The sequence below is a fragment of the Gambusia affinis genome, linkage group LG09, assembly GCF_019740435.1.
Source record: "Gambusia affinis linkage group LG09, SWU_Gaff_1.0, whole genome shotgun sequence".
Classification (NCBI taxonomy): Eukaryota; Metazoa; Chordata; class Actinopteri; order Cyprinodontiformes; family Poeciliidae; genus Gambusia; species Gambusia affinis.
Genome location: NC_057876.1, coordinates 23,084,371 through 23,103,383, shown reverse-complemented (window position 1 = coordinate 23,103,383; position 19,013 = coordinate 23,084,371). Strand labels below are relative to the sequence as shown.

Sequence of the window (19,013 nt, the reverse complement as noted above, 5' to 3'; positions counted from 1 at the left end):
AGTTCAAACACTAAATACGCACAGTGTAAACCGTTTCAGCACATCTGCAGAAGCCAATTATCTAAGTCTTCCCTATTTCCACTTTGGCTGGAGGTACAGGAAAATAAATAGCACTTGTCTTGTTGTTGACTTGTTATTAGCTGCAACCAATAACAAATCAAGTAGGATTATGCCTGTAGGTATCTAAGCTTCCTCAGTGCCATTTTATTTCATATATTTTAGATGTGTTCTACAAAAAGATCCACACATTGTCATATATTTTAAGTTGAATGAAAGACATCTTTGGGACATAAAATGTGTTTAATAACAAATCCAGTCAAATAGTCAACAATTTTAATACTTTCTTCCTAAAGCAGGTACATCATGTAGGTTGTTGCATTGACCTGATCTGTGAAATATTTATTCTTTCATATTTCCTTATCTTGAAAGTAAATGGAACATTTCAGGTAGGGAACTCTGACAACGCAGTTTACATATGATAGCTTCAGAAATGTTATCTTGTTTGTATATCCTTTTTAGTTACTCAAAAAATGCTACATTTTCCCTGTAAGTGATAAACGTGTTTCTGTTTTCAGCCATGTTCAACCTCATTCCGGTGGGACTGCGAGTGGTGGCCATCCAAGGGGTGCAGACCAAACTCTATCTAGCAATGAACAGTGAGGGCTACCTGTACACGTCGGTGAGTGTTTCACTCAGTGTCAGAGTGAGTCTTTATACATGGATGTGTTTGTTACCCAAGAGGGTTTTATTCCACCTGTGTTCAAAGTGAATGTCTGGTTTAGATGACACAAATGGGCCAGAAAGTAAATAGAGAAATAAAAGTTGCCTGATGAAAGAAAAACAGCCTTTTGCCGTTATCTTGACAATAAATAGTCCAAGGATTGTATAAGCCAATCAAGCGGTGAGATCTCTAATGGTGGTTGTTAGCTGTTCTTCTTTGATTAAATGTGCAAGGTTATGAATAATTCAGTTACCGGCCAAGTAATGTCAGTGTTTTTCCCCAAATGCCACTGTGAGATTGGCGTCACTAACAAGACTGACAGGAGCGGTGGATATGCAACCGGAGGGGATGCAGACACACACATTCACCACTGACAGACAGGCTTAAGAGTCAAATTACCAATGATTTTTCATTTTAGGAAAAGGTCTTCAGACAGATTGCAACCAGCACAGACGTAAACAAAATCTGAAATCTAATAATCGTGTGACTTTTTATTGTGCGACTTCTGCTGTCAGATATTGATTATATAATATGAGCAGTCTGTGAACTAAAAGCAGAAAAACAATCTTTGGATTTTACCTTTATTTTATGTTCTTAGTTTCTCTTTGACACATTTAAAATATCCCAATAGACCTAACAAAAGATCTGAAAAACTGAAAATAACAGCATAAAAAGTACTTTAAGTTTTGTTCTCTCAATTTGTCCTGAACTTTAACTTCTCAAAGTTTAGTTTCTATAATGTTCTTTACTTATGACCCACTTTATGTTGTGCAGTGCAATCCTTCCTTGTCCTCTCTGCTTATATCTAAATATAATAATGATTACTATGGTAACACAGTTCAGTGTTATATGTCTCCAAAATGTTTTTTAATCCTGAGTGGATTTGCAAATCAAAATCTGCCCATTTATGTTGATTTATTAAATGTTACAGTGGACGATTTTCATCCAATTGAGGTTATGTGCAAAGAAGAATATGCAAAAAAATTTAAATTAAAATATATAAAAGGTTGAAGTTGTAACCACACCAAAGGTGAAAAGGTTTAAAATTTTGTATGGCACCATGGCCCAATAAGATAAGAATCCCCTCACTGGGTTTGAAAAGAGCGAAAAGTTTGTTTTGCATCATGAGATACGTAACTACAGCTATACACATTACTTTTCAACAAACTAAAGCATTTTTCTAACATGATGAAGTTATTTATCAATAATATACATCAATTGTCCCATATTTTGGGACAATTGACAAAATAATTTTGAGCATGCAAAGTATTTGCAAACAGTATTATTACAGGCAGAGACTGCTGGCAGTAGTGCTTTTATCCACAGCCTTAGCAGGGCAGCTGGCACTATCTGTTGCTACACCACCACAGCCATGGTGTTAGTTTTCTGTTTGGCCTGTTGATAGTATTGCCAGATATATCTGCCTTGTGGAAAAATAAACTAAAGGATTCAAACTGTGAAAGAGCTTTCTTTTTTCTTGTTTGTTTTGCACTTAGTAAAAACTGCAATATTTCATGTATAAATTAAATGTGCATCCACATGTGATGATACATTTTGCATAAGAGAACAATAATGCTGGCACTGCAGGATTTTGTGATTTAATCATGCAACCAAGAAGGTTTATACACACCATAGAGATATATAAACCAAATCCCAAAATGCTTTTTGTCTGGTTTTTTTTTTGAGTATTTCATTTTTAAGCTCCTCTATACCTCATTCACCTAGTTTCTGACAAGTGAAATTGAACAATCCTGCAGCTAAAATGAATGCATGTCTTTCTGTTCTCTAATTTAATTAAATTAGAGAGTTTCTTATTATGAAACTTTACTTAGACTACCTTTACATGAGACTGATCTCTGTTTGGAAGCTGCTGGTATTTTCAGATGTTGATTAGGGAAAAGTTTAGATGAGACATGTATATTAGATGAGACAACCAAGACACCTTGAATCCACTGTCGTTATCTTGCCAGGGCTCCAAATGGCGCTGTGATTTTATTAAGTTGTTGAAATGCGTATGCTGTTTTCACCTCACTAGCTTCCAACTCATTTTGAAAACAGTTACCCATCAGATTAAACAACTGCTCATATAACACACACATATTCCTTTTAAGAACTTGTATAAAATTGAACAGGTTAAGTGGCATAAAACAGCACAATACTGTCCACCAGTGATTTTGTTTATACCTGCCCAAGCATGCATAGAACCAAGCCTGTAGCCATGAGTTCTTTGTATGTGCGCTTTCATACTTGCACCGTATTTCACACACACCTCTACATGGGGTGTTCCCAAAAGTTTCACCCTAAAACCTGGCTTCAGAAAATTCCAGTTTCAGAAACTCAGATCACTGCAGAGATGTAAACAAGTGGCTGGATTGCAACAAAAATGTTATAGTTTCTATAACAGGGAAATCACAAGGTAAATTTTAATTGGAAGCAAAAAACACCATGTGCTTGATTAGGATTGTACTTCATACTCTTAGTTGGTTATGTAATAATGTGTTAAATCTTACTCAAACAGAGGAGAGAAAAGCTGGAGTCTAATTGGAACCATGTTGCCTGGACACCATGTATCATCTATGCCGTTTCAAAGAATGCCCTCACGAGGAAACCGGTTCATACTGATCTGTTAAATTGGAAGAATATAATTGGGGGATGGGTTGCAGGGCTTCCCATTTCAGCTAAATTAGGGAGAAAATTGTACTGAATGTAAGGGCTGCTACCTAATAGTGCCTATCTTCCTGGGATTGCTGCTGTTGCAAAGTGCTGCCTTCCAGCCACACATTAAACCAACCAGTCACAAGTTGGTATTTTGGGGAGAATCCAAATCAAAAGTAGAGAGACAACAGATGACGCAGTTTGGAGGGTGTACGGATGGTTGCTTTTATGAGACGTACAAGTCTACATGTTTGCGCATACATGCATGCAAAAGGAGAAACACTGACTGAATGGAGAGCATGCATTTTGTGATCAAAAGTAAAACAAGTTCATATTTTTATTTCTTTCTAAATGTGTTTCTAATTAGGACCAGGCAACAGATGTACATAGATTCCTTAGATTTAAATTAAATTCTCTACTTTCCCTTGCTAGCATTCATTTAATTAGATTTTGGTACACAGACTGTGTCAGGGGAGTTCAGCAGCAAAAACACATGTAACTGAGTGACTTAGTCCATAGACAAAACATGTATCAGTGATTTTGGGTATGCCAACTTACTGGTAAGATGGAGAAAGATTTGCAATTAATTTTGGGTATGTGAGTAAAGATCTTTGGAAGATGCTGCAGAAATATATTTTTGCAGAAATTTGGTGTGACAGCAGTCTAAGTTCTTCCACACACCATGCAATTGGAATAATACAATGTAAATTAAACATGTCACTTTGTCTGGGTTCAATATGATGGAATCTAAAATCTCCTGTCATAGGGTAGGATGAAAAATGTTGGTTCACAGCGGAAAGACTTAACAGCATTTTTGGTCCAAGAATAAACCGAATGGAAAATAGCTTGTTGCACTTAATAATAGTCACAATCTTGAAAAAAAGAGAAGAGGAGAAAACTGTGTAACTTGGCAAAAATGAAAATAGCTGAAAATTTTCAGACAGTGCTTGATAGGTTTTCTTTATTTGAGAAAACATGAAAGGCAGTCTGTTTGCCTCTCACACTGAATATCCCCAGACCACCAATCACAGCTCATCACCATCAATTTTCTTTGGATTTTTTCATGAGCCACGACAATAGATTTTGTCTAAGATTGATAACAATTGCAGTATGATAGCAGCTTTAGGGGGCTGCTGGTGTCTGGACTCTTTGTTTTTTTTGCATTCATCTGTGTTCTGTATGAAGCATCCATGTTATCTATGGATGCTAAAACAAAGCTTACCAATGTCTGAAACTAACTACCCCTCCCATTTAAACTGAGCATCACAATTTCAGCAACACAGTTGGCAGCTTTGAGGAATTTGGAAGCATTTGTTTTCTGGACCATTTTTCAATCCCTGACTTTTTACACCATTACTCAATTCATCTTGATTTTGGAAAAAAAAACACAAGTAGGTAAACAGTTATTTGACTACCTGGAAAGAATGCATTTAACTATTGTCAGAGCATGGCTAATTATACTACAATTTACCCTGTGTTTTTCTTTCATCTCGGCCAGTTGTCAAATTAAAACATTTTACACCAATGCATTATGTATACAGTGTTCTGTCTATATATAGATGGTGTGATGTGAGGTAAACAGCATGTGTGTAGGTGAACAGAAGTGGTAATATATTCATCTTTCACCATCAATGTGTGGGATAGAAATAATTTAGTATATATTTTTTACTAGGTAGTAAAAAATATACTACCTAGGAAGTAGGTAGTATATTTCAAAAAGTAGTGCAAGGTCTGGAGTATCAGAATTGAATGAACATCATCCTTCAAGAAGTGTTTCACTACAATCTGTAAACATTTGCAGTTACAATCCTTCAAACTAAAATAAAGGAAACCACCTTTTATTCATCGTTGATATCTGCAGGCTTGGTTTTGAGCCAGCCGATTTGCACATTCACTCTTATACTCACAAGGGCCTTTCAAGTGGTGTTATTAATTTCCTAGTGGGTCATTTTTGAATTAATGTGAGTCACTGAGGTTCCAGCTGAGTCTCCTCTAGACTGTTCAGTGAGAGTGTGAGAGTGGACTGAACTGTTCAGCTTTTGTGAGGTGGAAATATTTATCAAGACATCTCTGTGATTCAACAGGAATACTATTTTTAATTTTATGTGTTCAATATCAGATATTTAATTTAAAAAAAGCTGAACTGGTAACACACCTATTACCATTATATCGTACATAAAAAATGCTGTTAATACTTTTTCAAATGTACGTTACTTATCAGCTCTGCTAGCAAGTAATGTTTTTTTTTCTTTTTCAATTTTGCAAAGCTTAGTGTCACCACACATGCCCTACACATATGTTCTACTACTACAAAATTAATCCAAGAACTACTAAAATGTCACAACAACCTGAAAATAAGAATAGTAAATCTTCTGATCTATGCAAACACTTGGTCTTCACTGGTAAAGATTCACTTACAAAGGCATTTATGAAGCTCCAGCTGAAGGCAATCAGATCTGAACAAGCTACAAGAATTAATTACAAATATTAAGTCCCTTATTTGATTTTAAGACTATTTCACAAATAATGAAGAAGTGTAATTGAAAAAAAAAATCCCATTTCTAGTGTTTTATTTAGATTTTAATTGTTACTTGTGTCTTCCTGTGGTAATTACGCCTGCAGATAATTTGCTTTAAAATCTCTTGAAAAAGAGCCCTGAGTCACAGTCAAACTACCTGGGTAAATGAAGAAGCTAAACAAACATAAAATAATGGGCTGAACGTGACAGTAGAGAAAACAATAACTTACATGAGAAACACACAAGGCAAGTAGGACAGAGATAATAGACAATCTGGCATGCAGCAACTACGCTAAATACAATGAGGGAGTAAATAAATGACAGAAGAAAGGGGGGGTAGCAATAAAGTAGGACAGGGGAAGCAAAACATGAATTAACCAATTACTGCCTGACAGTATTTTACAAATATATACAAAATGTACTAGATCTATTTTTGCTGATGGATACTAAATAAACTACAGATTGTTTCTGAAAATATAGCAAATACATTTTGGTGTTTAGCATGCTAAATCACTAAATTAAGCATAACCTGGCTAAACTCCAAGCTCTAGATGTTGGCAATGTGCTTCCAATATAATTCATGCTATGTGTTGAATATGCATCAACAGGCATAAGTGATCTACCAGAAAAAAAATCCCTGTCCTTTTTAATACAAGAACAAATTATATAATGAAGATCTCTATAAAAACTTAATAAATCTGTACAAATAATATTGTGATAAATTTCTTTGTTGATTAATTATTTCTGAAGAAAAATATTAAAAAAAAAAGTTAAATAATATTTTAAGTTATAGATAAGCATTCTGAAATTCAGGTGAAAAATGCATTCTTGTCTTCTTTTACCTGAACATGCGTATTAGTGTTTTAATGCACTCCTATGAAATATGTAATTAAATCCCACTCTTTTCAGCTCTTTAGTCAGTACAGTGCCATTACTAAAGAAGCACCAATACTGTAAGGTATCAATTTACAGGGTTTGTCATTAATTGCTGTGTTTTATGAGTGTTTACATGCCTCTGAATTGACTTTGAATCCTGTGTGGGTGTGACTTTTTGCATGTTTTTTTTCCAGTGCTTTTGGAAAACAAACAAACCATAAGATGCCAGAAACACATTTCCTTTTAGATCCCATTTCAGTTTTTTCAACATCTGGCTTCAGAAGGACACATTGTCACTGTTCCACCTGATAATTGTTTTTTCTGAGTTTCACTTAAACCGAAGTAGGTGGGAGGAAACGAGCGGTGCTCCGCTATGATTTTATTGGCATAATTGTTGTTGTTCTAGTTTTCATATTGTAGCTATTGTAACTTAGCATTGATTTGGCTTGCCTTTACATGAGAAATTGAATTCTTTATGATAGTAATTCACCTCCTGCTGGCTGCACATGAGAAAACATTGCAGAGGTATAATTACTTCCTTTAAGTTAGTAGAACTGTGCCATTTGAAAGCTACTCATAATTGAAAGTTCTTATTTATATACCTGCCTGGCTAATAAAAGAAGCATTATACAGTAGGTTGTGGAGCTGTTTGAACTGTAAAGCTACCTCACTGGGAGGTAGCTTTATATTCAGAGAGAACAAAAGGACTAAGAAAGCGTCTGACATCCAACACCTAACTCACACAGTGATGCTCAGATCCCACTGGCTATTTTACAAAGCTTTGGCAAAACTGACAATTAATGTGCTAATTTCATATAGCACAGAAAATCAATCTAAATGACTCTATGTCACAATTACCTGATGACCAAAAAGATGTATAAATTAGATGTAATGTCTTTACTAGCTTCTTAAATGTATAAATTGACTCCCAAGTATACACATCACAGAACCTGACATTTTAATATTTATTAAGCAAAGAGGGAAGCCACAAAAAGCCCCAGGTTTGTTCTAGAAAAGTCCTAGAAAAAAAAGTGCTATTTTCCTTTTAGCATGGCTGTAGATATTTCTAACTGAATTTGACTTGTATTTCATAACAAAATAAAAAAGTTTTAAGGCTACATACAAAGTAACATTTCCAAGGAGGTCAGTCATTGTGCATATTTAAAACTAATATTACTTGTGCAAAAAAGTCCATGAAGTGGAATCGGATCATTAAAAGTTAATTTGGCCAAAGTACCATTGAGACTGTAGGATATGAAGATGAGTGTGCATATATTATTTTCATGCAGATATTGTCCTATTTCTACTGAGATTTTCTTCAGTCCATTTGGCACAGAAGCACTGATTAAAAAAATGTCACATTTATTTTATTATTTCACATGCCAGTTGGTTTACTGGAACGACATGTGACTCGCTGAAAAAGATGCTTCTTAAATTCTTTCAAGCATCTAATGTCCATCACAGTCTTGTTTTAGGAGAAACCGTGGAAGGAGAAGGGGATCCCCTGCCATTTTTGTTCCTCTTTGTGTTAGTTGGCACAGGCCTGCTGTCTAGAGATCCGCTCCAGTTCGACGCTTACAGCCAGCAGCCTCTCCTGAATCTTGGCTCTGGCTGTGAGAGTATCCATCTGCGTCTGTCTGCTTGTCAATAGACTCTCATTCTTCATCAGGACACGTGTAACCAGCCAAATCCACATAAGCTCATTATTAGAGGTACAACAGAACTAAGCTCATGAGCAGCTTGTTGTTTTACTTCCAATTACTGTTTGTGCAAAACTGCAATGGTCGCTGCCCAGTCTCTCCACGACCCTGAAGGTAAACAGCTTGGACAAAAAGTGGTGCAGTAAGGAAGAAAGAGGCTTTGATGCTTTGAAGTTAAACAATATAAAAAAAAATGTATATAAAGCATTAAAAAACAGTAATGAGAGACAAAGTCATGGCTTTTATAAGTTTAGATTGATATCTTAATCTTAGATTGATTATGACTACTGTATTTACATCAGAGTTTTTTCACTAAAAGTAGTGCTGTCAGTTGTGTTTCCAGGGGCGGGGAGCTTTTATAAATACCAGCTGGTAAGACATGCACAACTGCACATGGCTAAGTTGAACGCAACTCAAACTAATGAGACTCAATTTAATGGAGTCACACGCTTTTTTTAATGGTCTCTCTTTTTTGCTTTGCAAAGATTCACTGATCAGGATAAGTTGGCAGGCTCTGTAAAGCTTCCACTTGCCAATACAGATTTTAACTGATTTGTTTACTTGAAAAATTTTATAATTGGAAGATACGAGAGCTGCACTAAAAATATTTGTCCTATCCTTCCTGATAAAGTGTATTTATTAATTATTCAAAATAGAAGCACATGCTACATTTGGCAGTTACAGTGAAAAAGGATTTTATTAAAATTTTAGTGTGTAATAAGTGAAATTTATTCTTGGTAAATTAAGAAATTTATTAAGATAGATTCACAAAGCCCTAAAGCTGCAGTATGTAACTTTTTATTAAAATGTTTTTTGTATATTTGCTAAGTTAAGTACATGTGACAGTTAATCTGTGACGAGATCAAAGTCCACCACCTCCTCCCATGGATCCTATTCATTTGATATACCCTAAAAGTCTTGGTCTCAAGAACTACATCACTAACTGGCTGGAATTGTTAAAGAAGGAAAACATGAAGGAAAAAAAAGACACAAACCAAAAATAAGACCACAAAAGACTGACACTGAAGAAAAATTTAATGAATGGACAAGTTACAGAAGAACAATTAGCAACAGATGACCAAGAAATCCAGACTATATCAAGAACATCTAGAACACCTCAGAAAATGTTCATCATTTCATGTTTGTTAATTGAAAATTAAGAACTGCCCCTGCAAAGAAACTAAAGGCAAAAATCTAAAACTGATGTGATAAAAGATCAGTTGTAGATCTACTGCAATATTTTTCAAGGGAGACTACAAAATGATTTTACAGCTACACTTAAAGAGTGTAGCTCTAATATAAGATCAGTCTTTTGATCTTATAGTCCAACTAATGTCATTTATATATGATCAAAGGTCTGTCACGTTTGTGCTTTATGTATTTTTGACTACACAAAAATGTTGCCTTTGTTTCTGAGCTAATAAACTAAAGGCTTCCTCCATGGTAGTTAGCTACAATGCAGCAATTACTGCTGTTTATGTAAGTGACTGAATTACAGAGAAAAGATGAGTGAGTGTTACAGGAACAAGTCTGTGTTATTATTTTGTTTGATTATTCTGTAAGTATTATAAATTATGTAATAACTCTTCTGGTGAATTATTGCTTAATGAACCACGACACTAATCACTAATGGTTCTTCATTCTTCAAACGGCATGTTTACAGTCTTTCTACAGCCAGTGCCTTAGTGATTGAAAGTAATGAGCACCTTCTTTGTGTTAATTGCAGAGGCACTGCATATAAACCTATTAAAGCTCCTTTATGAAAGAATTTAAAACACTTATCTGTTAAATTAGACTATTAGATCCATACAGTGAAAAGATAAATGTAATGGTTATAAAAAATATGCTTGTCTATTAAAATATAACATATAAGAAAACGCTGAAAGGCAAGGAAGAGTTCATACATAATTAATAGATAAGACCAAATATGAATGTACAATTAATTTGACCTGTGTGTTTTATTAATGCTCTTTGGTAATGGTATCTTACTTTTATCTCTGCCATGAGGTGCTGCATTATTCACAACAGTGAATGGAATAAAATGATTACGAATGCTGCTATAAAGGCCTTGAGCCTTGGGACAGTTCATGTGCTCTTTTCTGCCTAACAGTGTGTTTTCTTTACACCACAACTTTATTACGTCCTCCTTGTAAAGAAGGAACAATAGTGTATTTGCTGCGTATGTTATTTCCAAGACTCTTGAGACTTTGTGAAGTACTGGCCAGCAACTCCTTGAAATGGTCCCTGCTTGTCCCCTTCTACAGGAACACTTCACTGCGGAGTGCAAATTTAAGGAGTCTGTGTTTGAAAACTACTACGTGACATACTCCTCCATGATCTACCGACAGCAGCAATCAGGCAGGGGCTGGTACCTCGGTCTGAACAAGGAAGGAGAAATCATGAAGGGGAACCATGTCAAAAAGAACAAGCCAGCAGCCCACTTCCTCCCCAAACCTCTGAAAGGTAGGCTGCACACATCCTCCATTACATTTTGGTTCCTTGATGTTTAGGTTCTAAGCTATGCTGGTTCAGAATTAGTTCATACTGCACATCACAGTACAGTCAAGGAGTATTGCATACTTTCTGATTTCTTCTTATTTTTTGCTATATTTTGCACTTGAAAAAAAATATAGTGCAAAAATTACTATTTGGAAATTGGTTGATGATTTTTTCGTCCAGCAATCTAAGTACCATATTTTCCAGACTAATACATTTAAGTAGTAAGTATAAATCACATCCATCAAAAAATGCTTTATGAAAAGGAAAAAATAAAAGTCGCACTGGATTAGAAGTGGATTATAACACTTTACGGGAACTTTGTCTACATTGATGAAAGGTGCCGGTGACTTGTTATTTTCAGAAATTGTTGACTTTGGGTCGGAAGTCTACAGAGTCCATTAAAGGAAAATATAAAATATAAAGTATCTATCAAATAGTATTTGGTGGGGATGAGACATTTGGGAAAAATGTGTGGGGCTCTGAAAGTAGAATATTTTCAGAGATCTGTGTCTGATTTCATTTAGCTAAAATCTCTAACATTAGCTTTCAGAAAAATAACAAAATGCAATCGCCAACAGTTGACCAATTCTGATCTCTGGATAAATGATGTGTGCATCTCTAACTGAAAATTATTGTTTGTCTGGTAGGATTTTTACATTTATTCATTGGTTTATGTTCTTTTTCTTCTACGATTGCTTTACTAAAAGCTAAATGTGCTGTCAAATCTGTTATTGTATGCTTCTCAGAGAAGCTGTCATGTGCTTTTTCAGTACTTTATTCCAGCTGGTCACAGTCTGTGACAGGTCCTGCACAGAATGAGGTTGTCTGTGACCAGAAGCTGCACAGACAATATGCTTCAGCGCTTTGAATAGTAGCACCAGCAGTTTATTTTCACTAAATGAAATTACAGAAAACCCCACCCATCCAGGCGATGTGTGTGGTAGCGTGGAAAACAAAGAAAGCTGCCAGAAGAGAGAGGGAAAGGTTTCTGTTCTCCCACAGTCCTTTCATCTTCAACAAGACTCTGTCAATGCAGAGACAAGACAAAACGAGTGAAATACTGTTTGGTTTTTAGCCAGATAAAGTGCTCTGTTGTTGGTTCTAATTTAAACAGTAGCAATGGGATTTAACTTTACATATAAAGTTACAGGTGCAAAAACATATAACCCTACCCTAACCTGTAAACATTTTATATGGAGCTTTCTGATCTGTTTTCCTTCCACCATTTCATTCACATGCAGTCCATTACTAACAGAGCTTCCTTTTTAAGGTAGATTTCTGTGGATCCATTATGACTTTAGATGTGCAGCTTGTGAAGCACCTTCTTTTCCCAAGTATCCATAGCAATCTCATAGGAGTTTGAGTTGTTCTAGTGCAGTAAAGTGACCACTTTGACAGAAGTATTTTTGACATTATTTCAGTATTTCATGCCCGGAACAGTTATGTCTTCTATGTATCTTTTTTATCTTCAGTGTATACGGGCCACTAAGAGGAAATTTGGCAGTTTGCAGACATTCTTTAAATTGGTACATTCAAAGAAATCCTGAATGTTTTGAAGTCTTGGAGCCATCAAACTGTACAAAATACATTCCAACCTTGATTTTATTGCTTTCAACATAGTGGACAACAGAATGAAAAACATGAATCTGTCTTTCCAAGACTCAAGCTTTGTAGATGCTTATTTCACCACACTTGCAAAAATTACAATTACTTATAGGCTTCAGTAAAAGTGATTTACTAAGTGGCTAATGCTTTATTTCTGTGATTCATGAAAGTATGGTTGATTCAATCACCTGTCAAGTGTTTCTTTTGTTGTTGTTTTTGTATAAATCAGCCTTTTCACAGCTGTTCATGCTTTCAGATGGTTTCAAACCATCTGGTGTGTCAGTAGAAAGTTTCACACCAGCCTGTTTTTAGTGACGTCGTCAGTAGATACGTCAATAAATGTATTTTTTCCTAACTCATAAATAATTTAGTTAAGAAAATAGTTATACACTGCACCTGCCATAACCGTGGTAAAAATCAATTTTAAAAAATCTACTACTGCACTAGCGCAATCTTTCATTCTTTGAAAATCCAACCTTATTGCACTACACTAAGGTTGTGTGGGGCAATAAGGTTGGATTTCACTACACTGATTGCAGCAGAGAAAAAAAAAATTGTTTTTCCTAAAATTAACAGAAAAATGATTAGTAGCATCTATTCCAGCAGACTCTGATACAGTAGCGGTATCCATCTGCTGTGACCAACAGGTTTGAAAGCACAGAGCAAAGAGAAAAAACATAATTATTCAGAATTACTTTCTAGGATAAAGAAAGAAAACCCTGTAGCATCATTCATTAGGGATCTGTCTTGGAATCCAACACTACCTACAGTTTGGACACAACTGTGTCCAAACTTTTGGTCTGTACTGTATGTTGATACTGTTTTGCCTTGATTAGAAATATAACTTGAGAAAAAGCCCATTTGTCAAAGCATTTTAGTAAGGCTAAAACTAACTTTAAAAACAATAATTAAATGTTCAAACAGTTGTACTTGTGACAAATCAAGTTGGACAATGACCAATGTTTATTTTGAAACCAACTTCAGACAGGAAAAAAAAAAAACATCCTCACAGTTTACTGTATTTTAAATAAACTCATATTCCAAGATGACAATTATGTTTTAAATCTAAATGTTTTAAAAACAGATTTTTAAATTTTGAACTCAATACACATAATGCATGTTGTCACAGCCTAAATGCAAACATATTCATGATCAAATTGAACACAGAATGCTGATCATTTGTTTTAATTATTTCCAGTTCAGCATCATAATTCAAGGTGTAATAATACCTGAACAGATTAGTATGAAAAATTTTATTCATACTCAAGACAATATTTTTGGTAGATTTTTCTTTTCTCTACTTTTCTGAATGAATAAAGTGAGAAGTTGGCAGCTGAATTTCAACTGCCCATGTCTGAGTTAAGGTTAATATTATACCTGCATGTACCTCACTCTTCAGGACGTCTCAAACAGAAGCAAACTGGTTAACAAAATTACAATTTTCCAAAATGCATCTGAAAAAAAAAAAAAAAAACTACAGTCAATTAATAGTCAATAAATAAATAAAAATCTAAAGTGAAAGACTCTCTTCTAGTCTGTGTCGTGATGCCAGATCTCATACATAAAAACACAAGTTGTTCACTATGTTACTGTGCTACTTGTACAATTCATATTTTGGTCATATTTATTCATTCAGAAAGACTTTCCCACTGCAAAGAAACAAATGGGCAAAGCGAGAGAGAAAAAGAAAGAATTTATTCCAGCATTTTATAAAGACAGCGTTACTGAGCACCAATTAAGTAGCTTCTTGTGCGCTGGCGATGCCGTCGTCTCTTGACATTACTCACTGCTCTACTGGTTCCAGTATCTGAGGTGCAGCTCTTAGCCTCTCATTTTCTTCCACTTTGGATAAAGCATGTAAAGCTCACATTATTCAAACCAAACATTGAAATCCTCTTACACTTTTTGTAACACGCTCTGATATGAATCACAAAGAAGTGTTTTTATCTAGAAGCTGGTCAAATATAGGGAAGTTTGAACAGCTTAATGTAGGGTGTTTATTTTTATTTGTCATGTTTAAAAATGAAAAAAAAAATGCTGTTTACATCACATTAAAATCATAAACTTAAGTTTATTTCTCTACTAAGATAATCATGGAATATATTTACTTGTGAACAATTTTCCAACGGTCAGTTGTTTACAGTGAAATACTGACAATGATTGATGTGTGTAAGGGGTGGGGTGCGGTCTCTGGTTGTTGCTGCAACATAAAAGTGCTGGTCTAAGTGATCTGTCTGAAGGGCTGGATGTGCAGATTCAGCCACAGACCCCTGAGGAATAAACATCAAATAGCATTTTAGGCAGCAGGATGTTGAACACATCCTGAAACCAAAGACTGTGAACATCAAATTACTGATGTTTCTCCTGAAAATGCAGCTGCTGAGATGCACATTGAGTTAATCCTGCACACACAGCAAAGCTCAAGCATTAGCAACTCTTGAATTTATAATGGCATGCTGGGAATATAGGTTTTTTTCCCTTTTTACTTCACCACCAAGACTTTTTACTGTGACCTCTTGAATCAGCAGTTTTGCAAAGAACAATACATTGTTCACAAAAAACTTAACTGTAATGTTAACATTTTCACATTTAAACATTAGGATTCATCTGTTAAGCTGTGTTTCTGTTTATCTAATCTAATTACCTAATTTAAGTTTTTCTGTTCAGTTTATCTGTAAACCATAAATGCGAAAACAAAGGTTTTGTCACAGTGCAGATTAAATTGTGGGTCCTACAAGACTGCTTTAATTTATTAATTCAAATCCAGTTCAATACAATAAAAGTATTATCTTTTCATAAAATGTTGTCAAACTAAAAAAAAACTTGTAAGATTGTTTGAAGATGAGGATGCTCTTAGTATCAAGAAATAACATAGGCCACACCTAAGGGAAATTTGATCCGTTATATTATTTAAAAAAAAAAATATTTAGCATGAACTATTTAAAACTTTTAAACATTTTTATAAAGTTAAAATATCTGCTTTGAAATTCAGTTTAAAACTTTGTATAGTTTTTGTCTTTAACATGCTAATGCACCATGGGCATTTCTAAAAGACAGGAAATGAATGAATAAATCAAACGCCCTGCAAAAATGTAGGTACTCTTAAGAGACGCAAAAAGTCTTAATTTAATCCTAAATTTCTAAAGCAAAACTTCATAAAAATGTGGCGAGTATAGTATCTGTCATTGTAGAGAGTGAATGCATGGCATCAGGTCATATTGAGTGTCAGTGAACACAGCAAGAACTGTTCCTGTTTGTGTTCTAAAAATAAGGATACAGAGAAATATTCACATATATTCAGAATATTCTGATTAATCAGCTAGATGCATTATTTTCTTCAGTTAAATCACCAGCTGTGCCTTCATTTAGTATGACACAGATACACATTTCCTACTGTCCTTGAATGTTTGCCAATTGTATTAATTATTGCTGCTTAAAAATATTCAACTCTTTGATGTTGATTTTTATTGTGTGTGAGCTTTGATGTGGAAAACAAAAGTTAAAACTAATCTGCGATCCAAGTGAAGATTTGCATTACTTTGGGTATAGAGTGGAAGTCAAATAGTGGAAACTACTTTTAATCTTGCAGGAAAGGAAATGGTGTAAAAGATGGTGCACAGATAAGGCTGCAGTGTCTAGTAAATGGCTTGTACTTGAATAGCACTTTATCAAGTCCAGAAGACCCCAAAGCACTTTACACTACATTCAGTCATTCACACACACACACACACATTCACTAACTGATAGTGGCAAGCTACTGGATTGTAGCCACAGCTGTCCTGGGGCAGAGTGGCAGGAGTAAGGCTGACATGCACCGGCGCCACCGGTCCCTCTGATCACCACCAGCAGGTACTGCAGGTAAAGTGTTTTGCTCAGGAACAAAAAGATGGACTGGGACTCGAACCGGCAACCCATCAGCCTTATTTCACACACAAGCAGAAGGAGTTTAGAAGAAACTAATATCTTGGTGATATATCCGATCAGGACAAAGGAAGATGAATGGCACTCATGAATTAACTTCTTTACAAATGCCAGCCAATAAAGTGCTTCTGTTTGCACAGTTGAATGGCAGTTGTTTACTTTCTTGAATGTTAACATCTATCTATATATTGATATGAGTTGGTCTGATTTCCACTTTCCTTGTCTCTCCACAGTGGCAATGTACAGAGAGCCATCTCTCCATGACTTGACAGAGTTCTCACGCTCTGGCAGCGGCACACCCACCAAGAGTCGGAGTGCCTCAGCTCTCCTCAACGGAGGCAAAGCCGTGAGCCAGAACGAGTCGACGTAGCCCGGTAGCCGAACCCAGGCCTGGGGCCAAACCTTGAAACCTTACCTCTCACAGAGCGGGAATCTAAGCAGACGCCGATCAACGGTTCAGGACTAGCTACGACAATAATCCACACATTAAAACGCCCAGATATCACCAGAAAAAAGTATTCATCAAAGCAGCATCTAGAATAACAAACATAATCTCACGGAGGTCACTCTTGTCATACCCAAATTTTTGTTTTTGCCAAATATTTATTTAAAAATGTTACCACATTCTTTTTGTTAATGAGTTTACTCATCCTTATCTATGAGAGTGTCATCTTTCAATCACTATTTTGGGTCATGCACACACCAATCACTTGTGCATATGTCACAGAGGGACCGCAAGGTAGATATGCAGGTGTTCAGGGCAGCCAGTAATGATTCTTGTCCATAAAGGCTACAGTGGGACAATAAAAAAAGCCCTGATCACCATCTCATCAATGCTTCTGTGAATACAAAGCCTATAAACTCCCTGGCATGGCTCAGCCTCGTCCTCCTGGCCAGCCGGATGGTAGCTCTCCTGCGTCCTAATGCACACGCTCAGAGACTGAGCTCCTTAGCATGGGAAAATGAAGCCTATGTTCAACTGACCTGAAATATAAGGAGCAGTGTGGCTCTCTTGTTTATTTATTTATTAATTTCATTTTTTTTTCTGTCTGACAGATGCCACAACTGCACTTTTTCTTTTTGCTAATTTTCTGAACTAGCTGAGAAGTTTATAATTGTTAACTGGTTTTTGTCGGAATCTCCTCTTGTTCTCTGCTCATGTCATTGTTTCTTTATTGTTAGGATGAGTTTCAGCAAACCAAAGACAGATTGAAAGAGTGTCCCTTTAAGCTGCTAAAAACAAGCCAACATAGAGTAGAGATAAAGATGGGTGTTTCTTTTTTCATTGTACATTTTTGATGAAGGGAAGTAAAAGTTTTTTGTTGAGAAAACATAACTTGTTGGCAACCTGGCTCGATGTCTTGCTTTTTGCTGATATGCTCAATGATGGAAGAATGGAATGACTATTTGTTGTCCCCATTCCCTTCTGTTACCAATGTGTCACACTGTCTTTTGCTCTTGTCCCCGTGATCTGTTTCGTCTTTGTGCACGTGTCATACTTCAGTCCTCCTCTCCATTAGCCATTCTTGTTTCTTTCTCCGCTTCTACTGACTGATAAATGTCACCATAGGAGCATGGTGGAGGACCCCGCCCTACCCCAACTATCCAGGATGCTTGTTATGTGTTTGAGTAACTTATTGTGGTGATATTTTCTATTAAAAAAGGAATACTGTGGACTTTTAGGTGGCTTAACATTTTATAGGAAACATCAAATTTATAAAACTGAAAAGCAAACAAAAACGTATAAAAACAGACTTCTTCCCTTTCTTGCACAGGGCATGTACACAAATATGTACTAAAAGGACCCTTTTTGTGGGCTATGTACTCTTTCCTTCAGCTACATGACTTATTTCTAGTACATGCTTTTGGGAGACTTTTCTCTTGATTTCTTCTGGAGGTGGTTTGTATTAGGTGAATCTATCTGTTGCATGGGAGAAAGCAGGGAAAATACTGGTCTAGAGCTGCATGATGTAGGCTATGTGTATTAACCCATGTTGGATCATGTGTTCCAAACTACCAGGCTAAATCTGATAAAACAGCATATACAGACAGGCACTACAGCTGTCTGATAGCTTCCAGTTGTTTATTATTTGTTGTATACACAAAAATGCACTGAATAAAATGTTTATATTAAGATATACTTTTAAAAAGCGTCTGATTTTCTTCTTTGTGTTTTGTTGTGTTTTCCTCAGAACAGCGATGGTGCAAACTGTCCACAGCATCAAATTTACACTTGCAAACATTTTTTTTTCTTTTCTATGCCTATTAATGCTTTCTAAAGTTTGTCTCAGAATTACAGTAACTGGACAATCTTAGAGACCATTCAATCCAATAAATCAATATCCCTCTTAGGACAGAGATTCTAGTTTCCGCACACATCTAGTAATATGTGCTGATTTAGCCGATTATACAGTAACTTAAACATCCCTTTCTTAACAGCATAGGGCACTTTTCTTTTGGTATCTATTCCAGCTTTTAACCAGTAAACATAATATTGATCATAAATAAAGGTTTATAA

At 35.6% G+C, this 19,013-nt stretch overlaps 1 protein-coding gene across 10 annotated transcripts in view; it reads left to right on the top strand.

Annotated features, from left to right (window-relative positions):
• Nucleotides 1-18,631, top strand: part of fgf13a (fibroblast growth factor 13a) — a 98,277-nt gene extending 79,646 nt beyond the window's left edge. For all 10 annotated transcript variants that reach the window (XM_044126540.1, XM_044126539.1, XM_044126543.1 and 7 more), the window contains 3 exons: nucleotides 576-679; nucleotides 10,735-10,933; nucleotides 16,729-18,631. In XM_044126540.1, the coding sequence (XP_043982475.1) occupies nucleotides 576-679; nucleotides 10,735-10,933; nucleotides 16,729-16,865 (440 nt within the window). In that variant the 3' untranslated portion in view covers nucleotides 16,866-18,631. The remainder of the gene's footprint in view (nucleotides 1-575; nucleotides 680-10,734; nucleotides 10,934-16,728) is intronic.
• The last annotated feature ends 382 nt before the right edge of the window (nucleotides 18,632-19,013 follow it).